This window comes from Geotrypetes seraphini, chromosome 11 (assembly GCF_902459505.1).
Source record: "Geotrypetes seraphini chromosome 11, aGeoSer1.1, whole genome shotgun sequence".
Lineage (NCBI taxonomy): Eukaryota > Metazoa > Chordata > Amphibia > Gymnophiona > Dermophiidae > Geotrypetes > Geotrypetes seraphini.
Window position 1 is genome coordinate 118,026,260 of NC_047094.1, and position 27,731 is coordinate 118,053,990.

Consider the following 27,731-nt stretch of genomic DNA (forward strand, 5'->3'; position numbering starts at 1 on the left):
GCTGTGATGAGTGATATACTTGTTCTTATGAACTGCTATACTAATGCTTTATACCAGGTGTGTCTAACCTTTTGGCTTCCGTGTGCCGTATTGGCCGAAAAAAATTTTTCTGGGGCTGCACAAACGCTGCAGCAAGACAGAGGAATGAGCCGGCTAGATGGTAAACACCCGGGGGCAGCAGAGGAAAACACTGCATCGCCCTTGACCGGGGCTGCCCAAAATACTTCATGGGGCCGCAGGTTGGACACCTCTGCTTTATACTCTTAAAATAGCTAGTTTTCATCTTTGTCATTTTCTAGCACCTCTTCTTCCAGCTTTGAAATAACTAGCAAAATCTGGCATTGTTCTGATGAGGAAGCCATTTTTAACACTGAAAAGGAGTTAGGGGTAGGCTTTACTAGGGGGGAAAAAAAAAAAATCAAACTTAAAGCACAATACCAGGCCGATGCTGGAGACCTTACCATTGGTGTAGCGAGTGAGGCGCCAGGGTAGTGGTGCCCTCCTCCCATATCTGTTCACTGCCACAGTCAGCATCTTCAGTGCTCCTCGTCCTCTCCCTCCGACATCATTTCCTATGCACGGCTTGTGGAAGTGACATCGGTGGAAGCCAATACTGTCACAATGAAGTTGTTACTGGCAGGGAAGGCGCGTGCAACAAGGGGAAGAGTGGGAGGTGTGCTGCAACATCATGTTCTTGCAACCACGTTGGCTCTCCCTCTGACATCATTTCCTCTGCGTGGCACCCGGAAATGACATCAACAGGAGCCAACACAGTCATGAGAATGTTGAAATTGTTACTTGCAATGGTGAGCTAGGGGGGGGGGGTGTACATGGCAAGTGTTAGAGGGGGGCAGGGAAGCGGTGGAGGAGGGGTGCTACCATACTCTTCCCCCAACTACACCACTGCTTACCTTGGACCTTTATTCAATCTTATTTCTTAAAATAACTGTACTTCCTCTCCTGGGAACATGTACTTTATTCCTATAATTTGTACACTTCATTCATGACTTCATTTCTAGAAATTAGCATGGGGAAAAGTGATCAATTGATTATATTGATATAATGCTGGGTAGGATGGTGTAACAGTAGATTATGATTGGGCCTGGGGCTTATGCGCCATTCCATTTGACCATCTTAAAAGTTGATGAAATTTTTACTGGCAGTACAATACGACATGCAAAGTCTTTAGACCAGGATCGTAACTTCTTCTAAAGTTAGGGGTTTTGTTCTTGGGGCCACATTTTTTTGTTCCCTGAATCTCTATATACCTTCAGAACTGTAAACCCCAATCCCTTGCGAACAAGAATTGCCAGTCCTCCCACTTTTTTAGCAGACTGTGCACTTTGATGAGTCCATACCTGTTCAAAGTGAGAGGACCTCAATACCCCCACATGTCTGGGCCTCAAATGGGTTTCCTGAAGCATACAGATGTCCCATTTCAATCTATTCAATTCACGATACACTATACTCCGTTTACCTGGATTGTTCAAACCATTCACGTTCCATGATCCTATAGTTAGAAGTTTACAAGTATTCCCCCGAAAAAAACTCCCCCCACCCCCTCCCCCCCCAGAAACTGACCCCCTCAATGAAGGACCAGCCAATCCGTAGAAAGTGAAAGTTACCCCAGGTGACTAACCCAAGCTGCTTCCCTGAAATCCAAAACAACACCTAGAATTATAACAGGTCAAACAACAAAGAATGGCAGTAGGAAACAGCTACAACTGCAGAGTTCAATACCCACGTAAGACTGGAGTCAGCACACTACTCAGTGAAGCTCCCAGCCAGACAGTTCAATCAATCCATTAATGGAGTAGTATGGATGAATCATCAGGTTCCCGATTTAGCAGCACGCTTTCCAGAGCGCAAGACCGTGGACCAAGCTCCTTGGAGACCCGAGGTACTGGCCGCTTCTGTCCCTGGCGCTGGTTCAGGAATATTCACACACCTCAGCTCTTTCATAGCAGACCAGGCCTCCACCACAGTAGACACTCTCCGTGACCTGCCATTTACTGTAATCCAGACCCCAAAGGGGAAAAGCCAACGATACTTGTGACTCCCTTCCCGCAGGGCCTGGGTGACCTCCTTAAAAGCTCTACGCTTCTGTAGTGTAGACCAGGCCAAATCTTGGTATACTCCCACCTCCAGCTCCCGCCAACGGAAACGGGGATGGCGCCTAGCCATCTGCAAGACCCGTTCTTTGAGTGTAAAGTCAGCAAAGCAGGCTATGATATCCTTGAAGCCAGGACCTCTCACTGGGCCCAAACTTCGATGTGCCCTCTGAAGATGAATCTCACCGGGTACCTCAACGCCATCCAGTTCAAGCAGGCTGCGACAAAATTCTCTCACCACATGTTTGCAATCACGGTATGCCTTTGAATCTCAAATTACAGCGGCGCGATCAATTCTCGAGATCCTCTACTTGTGCCTGTAATTCTTGTAACTCAGAGGAGAGGCGAGCTGATGATTCTTTAACTCCTGACACCGATGCAGATAGCGTTGTCACGTGATCCTCTGAGGCCGATACTCGGGCCCCCAGCTCCCCCACATCCACGCGAAGTTCAGCCAATGCAGCTTTTACATCTACCCGGACTCCAACCATTTCGTCCTTCAGATCTTTAAACCGAGCATGGAAAGATTTGTGCGCTGTCCCCCCAGGCTCCGCCGGCAGCTCCTCGTCTCCAGCCTCTGCCGGTTCCGCCGGCATCACGGGCCCCATCTTGGGCATATCTCCCGCACCTCCCTGCACTTCTCCCGCCGCTTTATCGCCCGCCTCATTAAAATATTTGAACTTATCGAGTTTCTTTCGCGACGCCATCTCCACGGCAACCGAGTAGCAAGCTCAGCGCCGAAAATGGAATCGCGGTGGAAGCCGAAAAACTCTTTTCCTCTTCTGCCCCTACGGAGCTCTTCAATCAGGCAGCCATGCATTAGGATGACGTCACTTCCTCCCGTCGCTGCCATAGCTTTACTTTACTGTCATAGCCTGAGTCCCGATTCCCTCCCCTTCTGCAGAGCCCAAAAACAAGCCTAGTGTAATGGCCTCCTGCTGATGCCCTCAGGGAAAGCAATACCCGTGGGCCTTTTTAAAATTTTTTGACAAGCACAAGGAGTTGTGCCTTGCAGTTGCTTTTCTGAGCTCGTGCCAGACAGTCCCTCTCCCCTTTTACCAGCAATTCTCCGCACAAATGGCATGTATATAAAATTTGAAGCTATTGGGCTGAGAATTGTCAATAAAACAAAAATTGCTCCCACAACAGTATTTTGTTTTTACCATGGTGTCAGAGCTTAGAGCAGGGGTGTCCAATGTCGGTCCTCGAGGGCCGCAGTCCAGTCGGATTTTCAGGATTTCCCCAATGAATATACATGAGGTCTATTTGCATGCACTGCTTTCATTGTATGCTAATAGATCTCATGCATATTCATTGGGGAAATCCTGAAAACCCGACTGGATTGCGGCCCTCAAGGACCGACATTGGGCACCCCTGGCTTAGAGAATTTGGCCCTCCGTGCATTTTATACAAAGGAAGGCTCATTTCAGCAAAAAGGCTGAGCCAATAAGCAGTAGAGACAGCTGTGATGACTTTTTCCATGTTTACAGGTGCTCTAGAGCCTAGACAATAAAAAAAAATGGCATTTTCAGAAATTTATTAAAAATTGCAAATTTGTACAGGTACTAAATAAAAATATACACAAACAAAATTGACTTAAGGATGCCATACAGCACATGTGGAAAAGCTACTTCAATTCACTTTCTCCCATTAGGGAGCACAATATTTTTAGGCAGAAACAGAACAAGAAGCAACTTTAAGGTCTGGGCGGCCGCATGCCAGGAGGAAGAGGACCTAAGGGGGGAAAAAAAAAATATGTAAAAAAGTTTCACAATGTCACTAATAGCTTTAATACAAAATAAAGTTCTCTGGCAGGACACATAGCTAACATCTTTAATAGCATCTATTAGTCACATTCAAACCAGTTTAAGAGGATAGATAATAAATTAATCATGGCCAGTAACTAAATATTTGGATATAGGAGTATTACATTCACATATACTCGAAGGTGGGTTATTCCAAATGTTATTTTAAAAGGAATGTTACATTGTAAAGACCACAATTGTTAACTGTCCAGGCAGACAATGGGTTTTTTCCTCTCTTAAAAAGGTAGGGTAGAAAAATGTTTTCTCAACCGAAAGCCGGAAGTCATAATACCGTTATACAGATCCATGGTGAGACCTCACCTGGAGTACTGTGTCCAGTTTTGGAGGCCACATTATCAAAAGGATGTGAAGAGAATGGAGTCGATACAGAGAATGGCCACTAGGATGGTCTCAGGACTTAAAGACATCCCATATGAAGAACGCCTGATCAAACTGCGCTTATATTCTCTTGAAGAGCGCAGAGAAAGGGGGGGGACATGATAGAAACATTTAAATACATCATGGGCCACATCAAAGTGGAGGAGGAAACTTTTTTTCTAAAGGATCCCACAGCGACAAGAGGGCATCCACTAAAACTTAAGGGGGGAAGATTTCATGGTGACACCAGGAAATACTTCTTCACCGAACGGGTGATTGATCGATGGAATGATCTTCCCCGCCAGGTCGTCGAGGCCAGTAGCGTGCTCAACTTCAAGAGTCGATGGGACAAACAGGTGGGAGTACTACAGAGTTATGCTCAATCGATAGATACTCCAGGGAGGAAGGGTCCTTGAGTGGGCAGACTAGTTGGAGGGAGGGTTCTCAAGTGGGCAGACTTGTTGGGCCATTGGCCCTTTTCTGCCGTCATATTCTATGTTTCTATTTGACCTAAAAGATCACTTACAAGCTACTACTACTACACAGAAAAAAGTGGGGGAGCTTGCAAGGAAAAGATTAGATCCTGCCTAAACAAAATCCCACCAGCTGGGCCTGCCATATGGCTTGGGTTTTATTCTACTGTGCTTTGGAACTCAGCATGGTGTGGAGGCTGTACAGCTGCCAAGCAAAAAAACAGTCCTGTCTCAGCAAAGATAGCCCACCAGCCCAAAACACCTTGCTAGTTTATGTTTACCATATTCCAATCCAATCTGGTATTCACACTACTTCCCTCAGGAGCCCATGTTCTGCTTACCTCTCATGCCAGGTGGGGGTGGTCTCATGCCTGGAGGAGGCATTCCCATTGGTGCACCTCGGCCTGGGGGCATTCCCATAGGTGGGCCCATAGGTGGCCTCATACCAGGAGGTGGACCCATCATTCCTTAAGTGAATTAAAGCATTGGGGGAGGGGGGAGAGAACCCATATAATAACTGTAAGACAACAGTAGAAGCAAGTACCTCATGTAAAATATGTACAAATATGTTACTATCAAGCTACAACAGCACTTGGCATTGCTGCTTTGAAAATGACATAGTAATCAAAACATGTCCTATTTTTGAGAAATAACTAAGAAGTTGCAGAACTTGTCACCGAACAGAATAGTTCGCACTTCACCTTTAAAACATACACTGCTACTTGCCCTGTGAGAATTACCTGGTTTAGGGACCATACTGGGCCTTTTAGATGGCAAATTGCCAACTTTGATAGACATGACTTCCATGTCAAAGACTTATGCAACTTATTTCTAACACTGAAAAAAAAAAATTTGTGACCCTAGCTAACTAAGCAGCAGACTTAAAATCACTTTTCCCCTCTTCATCACTTCCTCTTTCCCCTACACATCCAAAGCATGAAAAACAGCAAATGTTGTGACCAGTCAGCCCAGTGCCTTGTGTGTTCTGCTCACAGACCCCACTGCCCTGGTTTTGAGTCTAAAGGAAGCACATAGAAGACGAGGGCAGGATCAGTGAATATCCACTGATTTACGTCTCCATGTTGCTGCCACTGTTCCCGAGGGAGGGAGAGCAGCCCTGGTTCTGGGACCCCCATCCAAGGTCTTAAAACCAGTCCGAGAACCACTGCGGTAAGCCAAGGTTTAAAAAAAAAAAAAAGTCCCAGGATTTTCCTTCACCAAAAATCCTAGCCTGATCTCACAAATAAATAAATAGAGCCAGACCTCAGTGTAATCCTGCTTAGAACCAATTCTTCATTAGGTTCAGACATGATTTGCTCATCAGTGATCCAGCTAAGAGACAACTGGCTGCCCAAATCTCTCTATACAAGACTAATATATGTCTGCAAAGCTGTGCCTTACCTGGAGGCAGAGCTCCTCGCCCCATAGGAGGGGGAGGTCCACCTCTGCTACTTGGAGCATACTGTGTGGGAGCTCCAGCAATGCTGGCAGTGGCTGCAGCCGCAGCAGCAGAAACGGTTCCACGTCCTTGAGGTGTCATCACCTGTGGGTTACGAAAGCAGAGGAAGCCAGCCAGTCAATTTTGCTCAGGTTGAAGAGGAGAGATGCTACTCAAATTCTTTATTCATTTTTTCATCTTACATGAAGTACACAATATTACATCATTTTAAACTTTTACACATCACTTGAATTTATTTCTATTGTCATCGTAAATATATAAATTTATTCCCTCCCCACCCACCCTTCCCACAAAAATATCATATAAATATTGTATTCTTATCTATTGATTAAACCTTTAATAGAACTTTATACCATCCCCCTCCCCCTATGTATAAATATACTGTCAGTGGAAAATGATGTCTAATCATTACAATAATTTGTCAATGGCCCCCAAATCTTTTTAAAATTACAGTGGTACCACGGTTTATGAGTGCACCGGTTTGCGAGTGTTTTCTTGGAGAGAACATGAACTCGCAGGCCTTGAGCATGCGCAGATGCTCAAGGCCCAGCAAGAAGAGGAAGCCGATCTTCGGGTACAGGCACCAATGCACAGGACATGTCGGTGCCCAGATGACAGTAAGAAGCGGCCGGGGGGGGGGGGGGGGGGCAACGTATCAAAGCGAGTTTCCATTATTTCCTATGGGGAAACTCGCTTTGATAAACAAGCATTTTGGATACGGTAATTGCCAGCAAGTGCAGTGGGGAAGCAGCCATTTTACAAACAAACGTGTGTGGTGGCTTTTCACGAGCTACTTATTTGCGTGGAGTTTATACAGCACACAGACTATAGATAATCCACAAGTTTTTCTTTTATGGACCATGGGGACCCCTGTCTAAATACGGACCATGTTGGGTCCCACATTTTTAGTGGATTGGGTCCTATATGTTTATGTTGTATTAATAATAAAGTCCATCTCTGGAACATCAATTCCACAGTCTTGTTTCAGTCATATTTTTCTACTGTGGAGTTATTGGGTCAATTTCCTTAGAATAATACCAGGTGGACTTTAGTTTATGGCCCAGAAATATCAAAGAAGAGACAAGTTAATTTAGTCATGTATTTCTAAGAATAACTAATGGGCAGACTGGATGGACCATTTAGATCTTTATCTGTCGTCATTTACTATGTTACTAGAATTACTGTAACTCTGTATTGTAACACCAATACTAAAGCTCATATCATAGCTTATGTATTGTAACACCATTACTGAAGCTCATGCAAACTGCTATGAACTGACTCCCCAGTCATTAGTAGCGATATAGAAACTTCCAGTGAACAAAATTAACCCACAAAACCACACTCCCAACACGCCTCCTTGTAATCTCTTTGTTTTATGGACATCCACTTACAAATGCTGGGATTTCTACAGGGAAATTGCAAATAAAGCTTCTGAAGTAACCTCCATTAAAACAAATGTGTGAAATGAGCCAAAATATGGGAGAATGAAGCCAAACAAAACTAAAATGTTTCACCCAAAGCATAGCCCTAAAAATTAAGCCACTTACATCAGTATCATAAGAACATAATAGCTTTACTGGTTGGTCCATATAACCTGGTACCCGTCTTCACGATAGCCAATCCAGGTCACGAGTACTTTACAAAATAGCAAAATAGCCCCAGGACACACCATTGTTTTTAAATTACAGAGATATTCAGTTAGCCATAGAAATGATTTTGCTACATCCTTGCCTCCTCTCAACTGTATATGTTTAAAAAGGTTTTGACAAAATGCTGGAGGCAAAGTTCATATACTATTAAAGTAGATCTGGAGAATTTTTATATTTCTTGGGCTCCTATAGGATACTCATGACCTGCATTAGTCACCATTACAAAGAGAATACTGGGCAAGATGGACCTTTGGACTAACCCAGTATACCAATTCTTATGTTCATATCAAAGTATTCTCAGACGAGGTAAAAGAAGGTTGTTCACCTGCTGGGATGGTCCTCCAATTCCTCGGACTGGGCCAGCAAGACCTGCTGGGGCTTGAGGCATTGGTGCACCAGCTGGCACTCCTCTCCCAGCTGCTCTACCAACTCCAGGTCCTCCTGCCGCTCCAGCCAGCGGCACACGGGCTATACCAGTCTGCAAACAATGAAAACATTTTAGATCTATTCCCCATGAATAAAACCACTATGTGAAAGAGAATAGAAGAAAAATCATGAATTAAGTGTTTTACTTCCTTCTCTGCAATAAGTTCCCCTTTCTATCCATGATTTTTCACATTTATTCCACTGTAAAAGCAGAAGGAGTATTCAGGAGTTAGCAAGGAGTATTCAGGAGTTAGCAAAGAGTATTCAGACGGAGTATACCTTCTTCTCCCCCAGACATAATGGCAACAAGTGGAAGGAAAGATGGGAAGTGTTTACATGCCCCGAGTTGCAATCTGAGTTGGCACCATAGGAAGGAGGCAGGGTGTCAGGTCAAAAGTGCGCCGGGACAAAGGCGCGCCCAGACAATTGAGCGCAGCGCGGAGGCTAAATTACCGTTCTAAATTACTGTTTTTAGGGCTCTGACGGGGGGGCGTGGGGGGGAACCCCCCCCACTTTACTTAATAGACATCGCGCCGCGTTGTGGGGGGTTGTAACCCCCCACATTTTACTGAAAACTTCACTTTTTCCCTGTTTTTAGGGGAAAAGTTCAGTTTACAGTAAAATGTGGAGGGTTACAACCCCCCAAACCCCCCATAACGCCGGCACTATGTCTATTAAGTAAACTGGGGGGGTTCCCCAACAAAACCCCCCATCGGAGCCCCTAAAAACTAATTTTGTGCGGCGCACACATCTGCGCTGCGCGCTTTTGTCTTTCGCGCCGTTGTCTATGAACCAGGAGGCAGTCTGGGAAGATGCTGCACTGAAGATTTTTCTTTTCCTCTTCCAAAAACAATTGGCTGGCACTCATGAGCTTACTTGTGCCTCCCCCCTTCAAAAAAAGAGAGAGGAGAACAGTAGGTGCGCCAACCAGCAACCCCACAAAAAAACTGGGGTGGGGAGACTAGATGCAGCACCACAAGATTTAAACAACCCTGGGCTTTGAAACAACCTCAGCAAATCCTAGCCCTCTAGTAGTCTATTCCCAAGGTGGGATAGATATCAGTCCTTAACCCTTTCAGGACCAAGGGACATATTTGTCCCATAACTTTAAAATCCTATAAATTTTGATTGGGATAGTCTACAGTTCTAAATTTGATATGTACGGATTCCATATGATACTGCCTTTATGTAAACAAACTGGTTCCGACATTCATTCATTAGCGTCGTTGCCAGATTGACGAGAAGATTCACTTGCCACACTGTCCATAAGCCAGAAGTGTGATTTTTTAAGAAAAAAATAATGATATTTCACAAAAAAAAATCAATTTTTTGGCATCTGCAAGCCCTTTTTACCATAAAAATGTTGTCAAAACCACAAAAATTGGCCTACGATCCTTATGGTCCTGAAAGGGTTAAAAAGATTGTTTTCTGCAGCATTCCCCAGGCTCTGTCTTTATTTATTTATTCAATTTTCTATACCGTTCTCCCAAGGGAACTCAAAACGGTTTACATGAATTTATTCAGGTACTCAAGCATTTTTTCTTGTCTGTCCCGGCAGGCGCACAATCTATCTAATGTACCTGGGGCAATGGGGAATTACCGTCTTTTCACGCATATAACGCGCATATGTGTATAACGCGCTGACGCGTATAGCACGCGGGAACAAGACATTTATGTTAAAAAATTTTGTTATGTGTATACCGCGCATGCTCCCGCCACCCCAATTTGAGTTCGACCGGGCGAATAGGGGCCCACTAACCAAACCAGTAGAAGGATTAACAAAGACCCGGGATACATATTCTTTGTTCCAACATGGCGTCGAGGGGTCCAGGAAGCGTCCACAGCTCCACCGGCGGGGACTGGGAAGGGCCGAAATTACCCATACGGCAGGGGCGCCATTATCGGGGTGGCAAATGCCGTCTCTGCCGTATGGGTGTCGCCGAATGTATCAGCAATGTAAAAAAAAATGTATAACGCGCTCACGGATATTATGCACATGGTTATTCCGCAGTTTGTAAAATCTTGTATAGCGCACGCGTTATATGTGTGAAAATACGGTAAGTGACTTGACCAGGGTCACAAGGAACAGAATGGGTTTGAACCCACAACCTCAGGGTGCTGAGGCTGTAGCTTTAACCACTGTGCCATGAATCTAAGCCCACAGATCCTAACTGATGCATCAGGCCACCTGTCTGCTTCAGCTGCTAGATCCAAAGAAATACCAGGAACCAGAGGTCACACCAGCTCCCTATAAAAGTTTCCAAGTTTTATTATTGTTCGATATACTGCATTTCAAGTTTCAAGTTTATTTTTTATATACTGTCTATCAAAATACATGTCTAGACAGTGTACATTATAAAAGATTATAGGAAACAATTAAAATAGGTAAATAAAAACAATAAAATTTATCAAATATTAAAAATACTGGACAAATTCAGATTAACATACATGAAACGAAAGGAAAATAGAGGAGGGAGAGGTTGTTTAAAATACATCGAAGTGAAATTAATAAAAAAGGACGGTAAGTGGGAAGTGGTAAAGACATTAGGAGGGGAATCACTTCAAAAGAAGTATAAGATGTTTCAAAGCTACACATGAATCAGGGAATTAAGAGGCAGAGGCTGATGCTAAAGAGTAAAAGCATCTTTACAGAGGAAAGTTTTAAGTTTGGTTTTAAATTTTCCAAGTGAGTTCTCTAATCGAATATCTAGTGGAAGGGCATTCCACAGAGAGGGGGCGGTCACTGAAAAGATGGATTTGTGAGTAGTATCGTAAAACAATTCCCGTATTGACGGTAGAGAGAATAAATTTTGATTATTTGATCGGAGGGCCCTCGATGATGAGTAAGGGATCAAAAGTTTATCTATGAACGCCGGTTGGTTAGAGTTTTTTGTTTTAAAAGTGAGGAGGAGTATTTTATAGGAGAGACGATGAGCGACAGGTAGCCAATATGCTTTACGGAGGAGAGGAACAACATGATCAAATTTTTTTCCATGATAGATTAATTTAACAGCAGTGTTTTGTAATAGTTAGGCAATTTCGATGCAGTGTACAATTGTTACAATATAGAGAGAAGAGGGGAAAAAAAAAAGAATAGGAACAAGAGGCACTACAACTAATTAAAGCTGAGCAAAGAAAAGCGAATGGGGAGAGGGACTGCTCTGTTATAAAAGATGAGGCATATTGAATTTCAAAAATCTTACATTCTGTTTACAACCTGCAAGAGCCTCTTTGCCCAATGGCACCTTTCACACCTTTTTAAACTTCTGGTTCAATCATTGTTGTTAAGTCTCTTTGATTACTGCAACATTGACAAGGACAGTAAAACCTTGGATTGCAAGACAGGCAAAACATTTCATTATATTTTAACTTGATATACAAGCAATGTCTTGCAATGCAAGTACACACAGTATACACGCGTCGTCACATCATCACAGCTGAGCCGCTGGTTCTTCTCTCTCTGACCCTGCAAGAGTGTAGCGACTGTTCTAAACGAGCATAGCCTTGCAATACGAGTAAATATAGTGTGCATGCGTCACATCACAGCTGAGCCGCTGGTTCTTCTCTCTCTGACCCTGCAAGAGTGTAGCGACTGTTCTAAACGAGCAAAGCCTTGCAATACGAGTAAATATAGTGTACATTCGTCACATTACAGCTGAGCCGCTGGTTCTTCTCTCTCTGACCCTGCAAGAGTGTAGCGACTGTTCTAAACGAGCAAAGCCTTGCAATACGAGTAAATATAATGTGCACGCGTCACATCACAGCTGAGCCGCTGGTTCTTCTCTCTCTGACCCTGCAAGAGTGTAGCGACTGTTCTAAACGAGCAAAGCCTTGCAATACGAGTAAATATAGTGTGCACGCGTCACATCACAGCTGAGCCGCTGGTTCTTCTCTCTCTGACCCTGCAAGAGTGTAGCGACTGTTCTAAACGAGCAAAGCCTTGCAATACGAGTAAATATAGTGTGCACGCGTCACATCACAGCTGAGCCGCTGGTTCTTCTCTCTCTGACCCTGCAAGAGTGTAGCGACTGTTCTAAACGAGCAAAGCCTTGCAATACGAGTAAATATAGTGTGCACGCGTCACATCACAGCTGAGCCGCTGGTTCTTCTCTCTCTGACCCTGCAAGAGTGTAGCGACTGTTCTAAACGAGCAAAGCCTTACAATACGAGTACATACAGTATACAAGCGTCACATCACAGCTGAGCCGCTGGTTCTTCTCTCTCTGACCCTGCAAGAGTGTAGCGACTGTTCTAAACGAGCAAAGCCTTACAATACGAGTACATACAGTATACAAGCGTCACATCACAGCTGAGCCGCTGGTTCTTCTCTCTCTGACCCTGCAAGAGTGTAGCGACTGTTCTAAACGAGCAAAGCCTTGCAATACGAGTACATACAGTATACAAGCGTCACATCACCACAACTGAGCCACTGGTTCTTCTCTCTCCGACACCACAAGAGTGTAGTGACTTGTCTTAAACGAGCGAGGTCTTGCAATACAAAATAATATACGTACTTGTATTAAAGTTTTTGGGTTGTGGAACGAATCGTCTTGAATTTCCATTATTTCCTAATGGGAAATTCGCTTTGATATACGAGTACTTTGGATTACAAGCATGCTTCTGGAACAAATTATGCTCGCAAACCTAGGTTTTACTGTACTAAGAAAGATATTTGTAAGGAACCCTTGTAAGACATGTCTGATTCCTAGTTCAGAGATATCTCTCCCCCCCACCCAAAAGAAAAGTGTGTTTCCCCAAGCTACAATTTCCTGACATACACAGATAACTTAATGCATAGATAATTCCATCTTTTCACTCACCCGATAGAAAAAAATACCACTCAAAAGCTAGGCAGGCTTATTTATTAAAGTCTGAACTGCTCCTCCTCTGAAGTTAATGTAACAAAAAACTAAACCATACAATGTACTTATAAACCCTTATTTCCATACCTATTAAACACCACTCAAGAAGTATGATTCCTGACCCCACCACCATCACTTACATCTTTGGGAGGTGGTCCTTCAACAGTCATGGAAACCAAGTTCTCTCCTCTGAGCAACACCAACCCCAGGACTCTCTTCTCTTCCCGCTCTGGCTGTTTTGTGTTCTTAGGCCTAAAAAATTAGATTAAAAGCTTACTGTTGTTCTGCAGCATTTTAGCAAATGTTTGTAAATAAGTCGCAAGTCTTTTCCCCCCAAAACGAAGGCAAAACAATGAGAAAATAAAATGCAGAAATCTAGTGTCAACCACTGTATCAAAGTCAACATTTGATAATGTAATGACAGCAGAAGAAAATTCAAAAAGTTAACAAATACACTTTGTGGTGGAAAAAGGATTTGAAATTTGCAGAAAAGAATTTAAAGAATCATTCCTGAAAGAGATTTTATCATATTAAGCTATAATATTAAAATGTGCTCTACAATGTAAATCAAAACGATTACAAACATTACAGAATAGTGCAATTAGATTATTATGTAAAGCAGTGTTTTTCAACTTTTTTACACCTATGGACCGGCAGAAATAAAAGAATTATTCTGTGGACCGGCATCAGTCCGTGGACTGGCAGCTGAAGAACACTGGGCTAAGTCGTGGGCCAGACCCCGCCCATCTCTACCCAATCTCCACCCCAGACCCCGCCCCCATAACAGTACTAATTGCACCTTGCACGTCCCTTGCCTCATCTGGAAGCCTTCCCTCTGTCGTTGCAACGTCAAAGAGAAGGCTTCCAGTTCAGGCGTAGGATGCCTGTAGGAGCCACTGCCCGTGGATTTGTGCACTGAATCAGTGAGGAAGAGGGAGCTGGCTCGAAGATAACGCCGCATCGATCGCACCGTGGACCGGCGGTTGAAGAACACTGATGGAGAGCATCCAAATTTGAGCATATAACACTTTATGCGATTACACTGGTTGCCATTTCTTTAAAAAAAATTAGGTTTAAAGTGCTTATTCTTACATTTCATGCACTTTATACATGATTTCCACTACTTGTCAGCTCATACTGTTTTATATACACCGTCACATTCTCTTCGATCGATTGAGTCTTCCTAACCCTATGCAGGCATATATTGAAACAACTAGAAATTCTGCTTTCTATTTCCTGGCTCCTTTATAGTAAAATACTCTTCCAGGAAATATTAAGAGATGAAAAATCTTTTGCACGTTATTAAGACCTTATTAAAACATATCTTTCTACACTGGCTTTACAAATAAGTTTGATGCTGGTCACTGGGCTTCCTCTGAAGACAACAATATTTTTAATGATGGGAACAATGGATGTTTTTATGTGAGTTTGATTTTGCTGCTGAAAGGATGAATGGATGGATAATTTGTGTTGTCCTCTTTCCTATTGGCATTCCTTTCATTTTTATTTTTGTTTTTAAGTACTGTAAACCGCCTGGATTCATGAATGGTAAAGGCGGGATAAGTCAACAAATAATAAACTAAACAGAAACTCCACCCCACAGAAAAAGGACTCACTTGATCTTCCTGAACTCATCACAGTCACACAAAATGAGGTTCATATGTTTATCGAAAGCCTTGAAGGTCCCAATGAAGATCCGACCATCCTGCAGGATACAGCGCATCCTATAGTCGATGTGTTGGAGCATCTTACTGCTCTTTCCCACCGTCTAGGTACAAAAATAATAAAGACATTAATCATTAAACTTAAAAGGGGGACGTGCATGGTCTGGCTATCCCTTCTGTGAATGGGGCATCAAACGTTTTCATCCCACTCCCCAGCACACAATATCCCTCAGCAATCCCAAACAAGCCCCCCTCAGGGCCTGTAATCTCTCACCATCATTACAGGATGAGAGTCAAGCAATCCTACCATGTCAGATAATGTTAGTGACGAGACATAATATTACATGGGTTGCCAAAATTCACTTAATGGCAGACAGAAAAAAAAAATAAAGATAAGATTACAGAAGAAATAACAGAAAAATAATATTATCCCAGGACAAGCAGGCAGCATATTCTTAACGCATGGGTGATGTCACCGACGGAGCCCCGGTATGGACACTTAACTAGAAAGTTCTAGTTGGCCGCACCGCGCATGCGCGAGTGCCTTCCCGCCCGACGGAGGAGTGCGTGGTCCCCAGTTTCTTCGTTTCCGCGGAGCGAAGACTCATGTGTTTTCAACGGCCGTTGAAAAATCTACTTTTTGCCTTCCCGCTCGCGAAATTCTCCACTTTTTTGCTCTTTTTCCCTTCGGGTTCCTTTTTCGTTTAAAAAAAAAAAAAAAAAAAACTTTGCTTTTGTTTTTCCCTTATTTTTTAGGCCGGCCCCGGCGGGGCCTGTTGCCACCATACAGGCCTCCGGTTTTGATTTTGCGGAGGCCGTGTTTCCCTTCATGCCCCCTCAGCCGGGCTTTAAGAAGTGCCAGCGGTGTGCACGCCCGATCTCTCTCACTGACCCACACAACTGGTGTCTACAGTGCTTGGGTCCAGAGCATCGGGCTGACACCTGCACCCGCTGTGCTACTCTTAAAAAACGCACATTAAAAAATAGGCAGATCCAGCAGAATATCCTTTTCGGTACCGGATCTGCCATGGAATCTGCCGCGCCGTCGACAGCACCACAAAAGTCGGCACCGACAACTTCGACGACGCCTGATCCTTCCTCGGGGTCGCTGGCACCAGGTAAGCCGGCTAAGAAGCCTTCCACTTCCCTTGAGCGCCCTCCTGCCACAGCGGCGACTCCGGTCCTCCCGGCATCACGCCGACCCCGCAAACGCTCCGCCCCAATTTCGGTGAGTGCCTCGTCATCGGCCTCCTCATCGCCGGGACATGGAGTGGCACCTATGGTACCGAAAAAGAAAAAAGCGGTACCGGTTCCTCCTCTGGACGACCGCATTGCGGCCATACTCCAAAGCCAATTGCAGGAGCAACTACAGCAGCAACTCCAACACCTGTTGCCAGCAATGTTGTCCCCACTCCTTCCGGTACCGGACCGGCCCGAGCCTCGCACCATACCACCGGTGTCGACCCCATCGGTACCATTGAACACATCCATGCCGGTGCTCGCAGCCGAACCACTCAATCCTCCCGTGCAACCACGCTCTGATGCCGACCCTCCCCGACATCAAGAACGACACCGAGACCGGGACCGGCACCGCTCTTCCTCCCCTGGTACCGTCTCAATGCGCTCTGGCAAGTCTCTCTCTAAGACTCGCCACACTGAGCCATCCACACCACCGTCCCGTCCTGCACACCCCGACGTCAGGGACCCGGACTTGTGGGAAGAATCCCCACCCGGTACCGAGGATGAGGCTTCGTCAACGGACGAGGAACCCTTGATGGTCGATACCAGTTCCAAACCTGAACAATCCTCATTCACCAAATTTCTTCGGGAAATGTCGGCAGCTCTTTCTATCCCATTAGAGTCCGACTCTAAAAAGTCCCAGGCCTTTCTCGATGCCCTAGACTTTGAACAACCCCCCAAAGAATTCCTTAAGTTACCCGTCCACAACATCTTACGGGAAACTTTTTACAAAAATTAGGAAAATCCTCTCACTGTACCGGGAGCCCCTCGAAAACTGGATAGTTTGTACAGGGTCATTCCGATCCCGGGGTTCGACAAACCTCAACTACCCCATGAATCTCTTCTAGTCGAATCCACTTTAAAGAAGACCCAAGGCTCCAGTGTTTATGCCTCCACCCCTCCTGGCAGAGAGGGCAAAACTATGGATAAATTTGGCAAGCGACTTTATCAAAATGCAATGCTTGCCAACAGGGCTAATAATTACACCTTTCACTTCTCCTTCTACATGAAGCATTTGGTGCAACAACTTTCATCCTTGCAAAAATATATCTCTGAGCGTAAGGTCCCCCTTTTTCAACAACAAATTTCCAGCCTACTTCAACTATGGAAATTCATGGTTTGCTCCATTTATGACTCCTTTGAGCTGACCTCTCGAGCATCTGCCATGGTTGTTGCCATGCGGCGTCTGGCCTGGCTGAGAGTTTCTGATCGACATCAACCATCAAGACCGCCTGGCGAACGCACCTTGTATTGGTGATGAACTCTTCGGGGAGTCTCTGGGCTCCACAACTCAGAAACTCTCGGCTCACGAGACCAGGTGGGATACTCTGGTGAAACCTAAAAAGAAGGCTCCGCCTGCTCGCCCCTACAGACAGCAGTCCTCCTACCAATGCAGGTTCTCAGCCAGACCTCTCAACCTGCCACAACAGCAGCCTCGCCAACCTCGTCAGCAGCATCAACCTCAGGCTCGCTCCCAGTCTCACCAACCTGCCAAGCCTCTCCCTCCGTCAAAACCATCTCAGCCCTTTTGACTCTTTTCTCCAGGGCATAGCCAGTCTCCCACCATCGTTGCCTCTTCCTCAGCCTATCGGAGGACACCTACAATTTTTCCTCAGCCGTTGGGAGGTCATCACATCAGACCAGTGGGTCCTCAACATCATTCGCCACAGCTACTCTCTCAACTTCCAGACTCTTCCACCAGACAATCCTCCCATAGAGTCTGCTTCTCACTCCTCCCAATCCCTCCTCCTCCTGAGGGAGGTCCAATCCCTCCTTCTTCTCAATGCCATCGAAGAGGTACCCTCAGACCAAAAGGGTCAGGGATTCTACTCCCGCTACTTCATGGTTCCCAAAAAGACAGGAGACCTCCGTCCCATCCTCGATCTCCGGGACCTCAACAAGTGTCTGGTCAAGGAAAAATTCAGAATGCTCTCCCTTGCCACGCTTTACCCTCTTCTCTCTCAACACGACTGGCTATGTTCCCTAGACCTCAAAGAGGCCTACACTCACATCCCAATCAATCCGACTTCACGCCGCTACCTACGGTTTCAGATACAGCACCATCACTATCAGTACAAAGTGCTACCCTTTGGCCTCGCATCATCACCCAGGGTGTTCACCAAGTTCCTTATTGTGGTGGCAGCCTCCCTCAGGTCTCACAACCTCCAGGTGTTCCCCTACTTGGACGATTGGTTGGTGAAAGCACCTACGTCTCCGCTTGTGCTACAAGCCACTCAACACACCATCTCTTTCCTCCATTTCCTGGGGTTCGAGATCAACTACCCCAAGTCGCACCTACTTCCCACACAGCGACTTCAGTTCATTGGTGCAGTTCTCGACACCACTCTGATGAGGGCGTTTCTCCCCTCCGACCGCCAACGGACTCTGCTCCACCTCTGCCGTCAGGTACTCCTTCATCACTCCATTCCAGCTCAGCAGATGATGGTCCTCCTGGGCCACATGGCATCGACGGTCCATGTACTTCCTCTGGCGCGACTCCACCTCAGGACACCTCAGTGGACTCTAGCCAACCAATGGTCACAGACCACAGATCCTCTTTCGCATCCCATCTCTGTGACATCGTCTCTTCAGCTATCTCTTCAATGGTGGTTGAACTCCTCCAATCTTTCCAGGGGTCTACTCTTTCATCTACCCCCTCACTCTATGATCATAACCACAGATGCCTCCCCCTATGCATGGGGAGCTCACATGGGAGACCTTCGTACCCAGGGACTCTGGACCCCTCAGGAATGTCAACATCACATCAATTTCCTGGAACTCAGAGCCATGTTCTATGCTCTCAAGGCCTTCCAGCACCTTCTCTACCCTCAGGTTCTGCTCCTGTGCACAGACAACCAAGTCGCCATGTACTACATAAACAAGCAAGGCGGCACCGGATCTCCCCTCCTCTGTCAGGAGGCCATCCGCATCTGGTCCTGGGCCACGGCCCACAGTCTCTTCCTCAAGGCTGTCTATATCCAGGGCGAACAGAACTCCCTGGCCGACAATCTCAGCCGCATCCTTCAACCTCACGAGTGGACTCTGGATCCTCCCACACTCCGCTCCATCTTCGCTCGGTGGGGCACTCCTCAGGTGGACCTCTCTGCAGCTCCTCACAACCATCAGCTGCCCCATTTCTGTTCCAGACTCTTCTCCCCTCATCGTCTGGCCCCGGATGCATTCCTGCTCGACTGGACGGATCGGTTCCTCTATGCCTTTCCTTCGCTACCTCTGATGTTGCGGACGTTATTCAAACTCCGCAGGGACAGAGCCACCATGATTCTCATCGCCCCTCGGTGGCCTCGCCAACACTGGTTCTCCCTCCTGCTCCAGCTCAGCTCCAGAGAACCCATTCCTCTTCCTGTGTTTCCTACTCTACTTACACAGCAGCATCAGTCTCTACTGCATCCCAATTTGTCCTCGCTCCACCTGACAGCCTGGTTTCTCTCGGGCTGACCTCTCCAGAAAATCTGTCTCAGCCTGTCCGTCGTATTTTGGATGCCTCCAGGAAACCAGCTACCCTCCAATGTTACCATCAGAAGTGGACCCGGTTCTCCTCTTGGTGTCTACTACATCACCACGACCCCACCTCATTGGCGGTGGAAACTGTACTGGACTATTTGCTCTCTCTGTCCGACCCTGGCCTCAAGTCTACCTCAATCAGAGTCCACCTCAGTGCCATCACTGCGTTCCATGAGCCTATCCTCGGAAAACCTCTCACGGCTCATCCACTGGTTTACCGGTTCATGAGAGGCCTCTTCAATGTCAAACCACCTCTGAAGCCTCCTCCAGTCGTCTGGGACCTGAATGTGGTTTTATCCGCCCTCATGAAACCTCCTTTTGAACCTCTTGCCACAAATTCTCTCAAATTTCTTACGTGGAAGGTGCTTTTCCTCATTGCCATCACCTCTGCCAGGAGGGTTAGTGAGCTGCATGCACTGGTTGCAGACCCACCTTTCACGGTTTTTCACCATGACAAGGTGGTTCTGCGTACCCATCCTAGATTTCTTCCCAAGGTGGTCTCGGACTTCCACCTCAACCAGTCCATTGTCTTGCCTGTCTTTTTCCCGAAGCCCCATTCTCATCCTGGGGAACAGGCGTTACACACGCTGGACTGTAAGCGTGCCCTTGCATACTACCTTGACCGTACCAGGGCTCACCGCTCGTCCCCTCAGCTCTTTCTGTCCTTCGACCCTAACCGTCTAGGTCGTCCTGTTTCTAAACGGACGCTTTCCAACTGGCTTGCTGCCTGCATTGCGTTCTGTTATGCTCGGGCCGGTCTCTCACTGGAAGGTGCTGTCACGGCCCACAAGGTCAGAGCTATGGCTGCTTCTGTGGCTTTCCTCCGCTCCACGCCCATCGAGGAGATCTGCAAGGCTGCCACTTGGTCCTCAGTTCACACGTTCACTACCCACTACTGTTTGGATGCCTTCTCCAGACGGGATAGACACTTCGGCCAATCTGTGTTGCAAAATTTATTTTCCTAATGGCCAACCATCCCTCCTCCCTCTCTGTTAGCTTGGAGGTCACCCATGCGTTAAGAATATGCTGCCTGCTTGTCCTGGGATAAAGCACAGTTACTTACCGTAACAGGTGTTATCCAGGGACAGCAGGCAGATATTCTTACGTCCCACCCACCTCCCCGGGTTGGCTTCTTAGCTGGCTTATCTTAACTGGGGACCACGCACTCCTCCGTCGGGCGGGAAGGCACGCGCGGTGCGGCCAACTAGAACTTTCTAGTTAAAAGTGTCCGTACTGGGGCTCCGTCGGTGACGTCACCCATGCGTTAAGAATATCTGCCTGCTGTCCCTGGATAACACCTGTTACGGTAAGTAACTGTGCTTTATGTACAGAAAGGTCAATAATGAAAGCTATTCTCAGGTTCTGGTCTTAGTCTGGTCACATTTCTTTAAATGCTGATTATTTTTTCTTTCCCCCTTCTCATTCTTTTTTTGTGAAGTCTGATTTTCTTTGCAAGAAACTCCCCAACTATCTGTCCAAATTAGACTGTAAGCCTTTCGGAGCTATAGAAATGATAAATAGTAGTAGTAATCTCTGATATCTTATATCTATTTTGCACAGTGCAATGGGAAAGTATTTGTTCCTATTTCACCGGTATTATGTTACATGCAAAGTCTGCCTTCTTGGGGATTTCCGTTCAATTTGTCTACCTTTTGCTATTTCTAGTTTGTAATCACTTATTCTGTATTTGGTATAGGTCTGCCTGTGGTTTTTTTTTTACATGTGATCATAGTTAGGTATTCAGATACGAGTTGTGGGCTGCAAGTTATCCACCCCTGCACTATTTTATGAGGTCTGCAAGACAGACACAGTCTACACAGACAGCAGCATACACAGTCATTAACCAGAGCTTTGTTGTCAGTAGAAAATGTTGAAAGATACAACAGAGAAGACTTATAGTCCGTTCTCATTATATGCATGCACGCGATGCGCAAATTCACCTAGCCGTGCTTTTTTGCTTTCACCTCACGGTCAAGCTCTGCATCCAGATATGGACCCAAGCGTCCAGAGAGTGAATTACAAGTACTTCATGCAGGAACATAAGAATAGCTTTATTGGGTCAGACCAATGGTCCATCAAACCCAGTAGACCGTTCTCATGGTGGCCAAGCCAAGTAACTAATACTTGGCCAAAACCCAAGGAGTAGCAACATTCCATGCTACCAATCCAGGGCAAGCAGTGGCTTCCCCACCATCCGTCTCAATAACAGACTATGGACTTTTCCTCCAGGAAATTGTCCAAACCTTTCATAAAACCAGCTACACTATCTGCTCTTACCACAACCTCTGGCAATTTGTTCCAGAGCTTAACTATTCTCAGAATTAAAAAAATATTTCCTACTGTAACTTCGAGTGTCCCCTGGTCTTTGTAATTTTTAACGGAGTGAAATATCAATCCACTTGTACCCGTTCTACTCCACTCAGGATTTTGTAGACTTCAATCATATCTCCCCTAAGCCATCTCTTTTCCAAGCTGAAGGGCCCTAACCTTTTTAATCTTTCCTCATACGACATGAGTTCTATCCTCTTTATCATCTTGGTTGCTCTTCTTTGAACCTTTTCTAATGACGCTATATTTTTCTTGAGATAAGGAGACCAGAATTGAACACAATACTCCAGGTGAGGTCAGACCATGGAGCAATACTGAGGCATTATAACATTCTTAATCTTGTTATGCATCCCTTTTTTAAAATAATTCCTAGCATCTTGTTTGCTTTTTTTGGCCGCCGCCACATTGGGTAGAAGGTTTTATTGTATTGTCTAAAAATGACACTCTGATCTTTTTCTTGGACCCTAGCATCTGGTAACTGTGATTTGGGTTATTCTTCCCACTGTGCATTACTTCTGCCACTTAGACGCCCAGTCTTCCAATTTCCTAAGGTTTGCCTGCAATTTTTCACAATCTCCATGCGTTTTAACAACTTTGAACAGTTTAGTGTCATCTGCAAATTTAATCACCTCACTCGTCATTCCAATTTCCAGATCATTTAATAAATAAGTTAAATAGCACCGGTCCTAATACAGATCCCTGCGGCACTCCACTGTTTACTCTCCTCCTTTGATAAAACGATCGTTTAACCCTAACCCTCTTGTTTTCTATTCAATAACCAATTCCTAATCCACAACTGAACTTTGCCACCTATCCCATGACTGATTTTCTCAGGAGCCTCTCATAAGGAACTTTGTCAAAAGCTTTCTGAAAATCTAGATACACTACAATCAACAGGGCTCATCTTTATTCACATTTATTCACACCCTCAATGAAGTCAAGGAAATTGAACCCATGCTGACTCTGCCTCATTAAATTACGTTTGTCTACGTGTTCCACAATTTTATTTTTTATAATCGTTTCCACCATTTATTTTGCCCAGCACCAAAGTCAGGTTTACTGTTCTGTAATTTACCAGATCTCCCCGAAACCCTTTTTAAAAAAAAATCGGCATAACATTGGCCACCTTCCAACCTTCAGGTACTACAGATTTTAGCAAGAGGTTACAGATCACTAATAGCAGGTCAGCGATTTCATGTTTGAGTTCTTTTAGTACCCTGGGATTTATACCCTCCGGTCCAGGCAATTTGTCACTTTTTAACCTGTCTATTTGGCTTAGTACATCTTCCAGATTCAGAGATTTCTTTCAGTTCCTCTGCATCATCACCCTTGAAAACCATTTCAGGTTCAGGTGGATCTCATTTCTTCTTCCATAAAGACCGAAGCAAATAATTTATTCAGTCTCTCTGCTATGGCCTTATCCTCCCTGAGCGCCCCTTGATCATCCAATGGGCCCATGGATTCCCTCACAGGTTTTCTGCTTCTGATGTACCTAAAAAAAATTGTTATGAGTTTTTGCCTCTTTAGCAAGTTTCTCTTCATATTCTCTCTTAGCTTTCTTTATCAATGCTTTGCATCTAACTTGCCAGTGCTTGTGGTTCTTCTTATTTTTTTTCATTCAGATCCTTTCCATTCTTTAAAGGATCTTTTTTTGGCTCCAATAGCCTCTTTCACTTCATCTTTTAACCATGCCAGCTCTCTTTTCCTCTTCTTTCTACGGTTTTGAGGCACAACATGAACTGCTGGAACCTAACAGCGATACACCTCCTTTTGGACTGTTACAGATTCCTGCACTAAGACTATGCATCATCTCAGGTGTGGGCAACTGCTTTTAATACACAGAGAGCCACATAAATGTTAGTATTATCACTTGTGGACACATACAGAAAATTAACGAATGCATCTTATAATTCACCACCCCAAAACTCAGTGTGCTGACAGAATGAACATAAATTATTATTGCTACTCTATATTTCTTCTCTCTTTCCAAACAGCTGCCAACGCTATCAAATGCAGTCCATTCTCATTATTTGCGGTAGTATGATTTCCGAACCATGAAATCGCAGATAACAAACCATGGAGTCTTTGGGAAAAATGGGCAATCTCATTAGTGTTTGGGTTCTGGATGTGAATGTCGGTTTAGTAGGACCGATTTGCTACAGTGTCGTGTATTTTTTCTAAGGTTTTGGGCTGTTTTCAGAGGGGCTGGTAGCAGACAGGGATTTAGCACTACTCTCCGAGAGGATAATGAACTTTGTATATTTTCTTTTCCAGTGCAAGTAGGGGGCCAACATGGCCTGATTTTGCTCTGCATTATATTACCAAGGTTCCAGTTACCCCGTTCAAGTTTATTAAAAATTTCACACTTCTAGGCGGTGTACAATATTAATAAAAATATATTGACTACAATACATATTTAAAATTGATAGACATCTTTAAGGGAAGTTAATACATCTAAGGACGCTTTAACCAAGGAGGAACATAAGGAAAAAGGTTGGAACTACAATATTATAGTGAAAGAGAGAACAATTAAGAAAAATACTACACTGGGAAGGGTTGCTGCGGTGGGAGGCAACGTGTTTTTGCCCTTACAAGGGCAGTTAGATTTCAAAGGCATCGACAAAGAATGTTTAAAACTTTGTTTTAAATTGATTTAGAGCCGATTCTACACGTAAATAATTAGGAATGGAATTCCAAAGGGAGGGAGCAGTCACTGTAAAAACACTCGATCTCATTGTGTTTATAAGCTTGAGGGATGGAACTGAGAGAAGAGGGAGACTTTTGGCCAGTTGGAATCAATGCAGCAGGTCCCCTAGCGCAGTGGTTCACAACCCTGTCCTGGATAACCTTAATGAATATGCATGCGAGAGATCTGCGTATAATGGAGGTGACAGGCATGCAAATCTGCTCCATGAATATTCATTAGGGCTATCCTAAAAACCTGACTGGCTGCTGAACCTCCAGGACAGGGTTGGGAACCACTGCCCTAACGTACCAAAACAGGGTTGCCAGAATCCAAGACTTTCCTAAAATCTCGCTCCATGAGCTGCGTAACAAGGCCACCAACCCAGTCTCCTTAGCAGGGAGCCTCCATTAAACCCGTGTTCCGGCAGCCCAGACCAGGGGTAGGCAATTCCGGTCCTCGAGAGCCAGAGCCAGGTCAGGTTTTCAGGATCTCCACAATGAATATGTATGAGATGGATTTGCATGCACTGCCTCCTTGAGATGCAAATCTATCTCATGCATATTTATTGTGGATATCCTGTATTTTTTTATCATTGTACTTTTTTCATTGAATTTTCATGTTTTTATACGTCAGTCTATAATAAATTATCTCCAGAACATCTGTATCCACAGTTTTTTGTTTTCGTTTTCATCGGAGGATTGTTTTCACTGTGGATCATTGGATATCCTGAAAACCTGACCTGGCTCCGGCTCTCGAGGACTGGAATTGCCTACCACTGGCCCAGACCAAAAGGGGGGAAAAAAAAGTAACCAAAGACAACAATGTAGCATCCCAAGCAGGTCCCCAACCCCCCATTTTCCGCATCTGGGCCCAGAGCCTTCCCATTAACTGCCGCCTCCCTCCTCGCGAGGCCTGGCAGCTCCGGGAACTTTGCTGCCGCGGAAATGGCTGCCCCCGCGGCTTCGCTCCGGTCTCACGACCCCGGCTCGGCACGGCTTACCATGGCTGCGGTTCGGATGGCTCAGCTCACCGACCGATTCTACCGACGAACCAAAAATTGCCCCACGGACGCTGCTCCGCTCGAAGGCTACTTATGACGGAAGTGAAGGAGCGTCAACCGGAAGCCCGACGCCCTAATGTTCCGTTTCGCGCCGCTGATTTGTCGTTTATCCCTGTCGTGTAATCTTACACGTAAGAGGATGGTTTTAGTGCAAACTGTACGCTTAGAAAACAGAGAAATACGCTCGTTGTAAACACAGAACATGTTTCCGTAGGGAGGCAATAGCGGGTCACACCGGAAGTACCTCAGGGAGGATCCTTTTTGTTTTTGTTTAAGACAAGTCTTTGTATTTTTATTGAGTGAAATGGTGTATTGAGAAAACTCCGGGAAGTTTCTATTCAGGCAGGTTGGCCAGCCTCTGCCCAACGTTTCCATGGAGATCACTAGGCCCGCTGACAAGTGTTCTGCTGTGTCAACAGGGGGTGCTAGAGCCAATGCAAAACAACACGAAATGGGTGCATTGCTTGGTTTGTATAGGGCAGGGGTGTCAAAGTCTCCTGTCGGGGTTTCAGGATTTCCCCAATGAATATGCATGAGATCTCTTTGCATGCACTGCTTTCATTGTATGCTAATAGATCTCATGCATGTTCATTGGTGAAATCCTGAAAACCCGACTGGATTGCAGCCCTGGAGGAGGGATGGACTTTGACACCCCTGGAATAAGGTTACCATATGACTCCAGAAAAAAAAGGAGGACGGATTGAGACATCCAGATTTTACTTCCATTGAAACCACAGGAAATAAAACCCGGATGTCTCAATCCATCCTTCCTTTTCTGGAGCCATATGGTAACCCTAAAAGGGCCTTTTCCATGCATTATGTAGAATAGAAAAGAAAAAAAAAATAACATCTTAAAGGATACAACATGTTTTTTTCCTAAATTAGGTTCAGGCTGCAGCTTTTCGTCAGCTCCTAAGAAGGTAAGATGAACTACGAGGGGTTGCTGAAAAGTTCTCAGCCCAACCAACAAAGCTGAGGCAGCCTCCATCTATTCTAGAGCTATACACCTAGTCCAGTGATTTTTCACTTTTTTCATTGTGTCAGAAAAATACAGAATGAAAAAAACAACAGAAAATCACTGGACTAAGTGTATAGCTCTCAATGGGCTGAGAACTTTTCAGCAGCCCCTAGTATACAAGATCAATGCCACACATGGATAGCTGATCAAGTAAACTTATCCTTGCCAGGCAGGAACTTATTGCAAATTTAAAGCATACAGAACTTGCTTGTTAGGGAAGTCAGCTGGGCACGGTTTTGCAGTAAGCGTGGTTTCTTAGGGATCAAGAGGCAGGAGATCTGCTCTGCAGAGCAAAGCAAACAGCAGAGCACTAGATACAAAAAATACAAGGAGGTTAATTTCAACAAATGTTTCAGAATTTCTTTTTTATTTGGATAAAGAAACTCTGGAACATTTGTGGCAAGGCCAATTCACCCAGATTGTTAGTTCTCGAAGGAAGCATGTTGTTGATTGTCCCCCTCTAGTTTTGCCTCTGACATAGCCCTCTGTGGCCATATCAGGCACAGTATTCTACTGGTGAAATGAAAGTCCTTGTAAATGTTCATACCTGGTGGTCTGCTGTTTGTTTAGTGTGGCTTCTTATGCACATGGCCAAACAAAAAAATGCAAGCACACAACGGCACCTGTTCTGTTCATATAAACCACACAAAAAAATTCTTGGCAAATAACATTTTTGCAAGATCGATATGCACATTAGAATAGGCAATGTATGCTAAGCACAAATTCTGTATTGGCAACTATGCCAAAGGAATTAGGCACTAAGGGCTTGATTCTACAAATGGCACCATTATTGGCAACCACCTAATAAATGGCCGCTGATCACATGTCAACCATACAATGGTGTCACTTGTAGAATTGTGGCTACGTGAAAATTAGGCGCCAGAATTTTAAAAGCCTACATTTCCGGCGCCTTTATCTACCATCATGTTTCTATAACCAAAAAGCTCTATGACTTCACAATACAGGTGTAAAGAGCCTTAGCCTATAGGAAGAGGAGATGCAAATTTTAAGAGCCTTAGCCAATAGGGAGAGGAGGAGATAGGGCATGCTA

The 27,731-nt window shown here is 45.1% G+C and overlaps 1 protein-coding gene across 1 annotated transcript; it reads right to left on the reverse strand.

Moving 5' to 3' along the window:
* Positions 1-3,631: 3,631 nt before the first annotated feature.
* On the reverse strand, positions 3,632-25,759 carry SNRPB (small nuclear ribonucleoprotein polypeptides B and B1). Its single transcript, XM_033963680.1, has 7 exons — positions 25,603-25,759; positions 14,780-14,931; positions 13,304-13,415; positions 8,201-8,353; positions 6,169-6,310; positions 5,109-5,234; positions 3,632-3,845 (listed from the first exon to the last, which is right to left on the reverse strand). The coding sequence occupies exons 1-7, from the start codon at positions 25,603-25,605 to the stop codon at positions 3,808-3,810; spliced, it is 726 nt and encodes a 241-aa protein (XP_033819571.1). The 5' UTR covers positions 25,606-25,759; the 3' UTR covers positions 3,632-3,807.
* Between the last annotated feature and the right edge of the window lie 1,972 nt (positions 25,760-27,731).

Bases quoted from the DNA above. Each gene is read 5' to 3' on its own strand.
- SNRPB (XM_033963680.1), bottom strand. The intron at 8,354-13,303 runs GTAAGTGATGGT...CATTGTTTGCAG, and splicing joins AAGGACCACCTCCCAAAGAT to ACTGGTATAGCCCGTGTGCC. The intron at 3,846-5,108 runs GTAAGCAGAACA...TTCCCCCCTTAG, and splicing joins ACCCCCACCTGGCATGAGAG to GTCCTCTTCCTCCTGGCATG.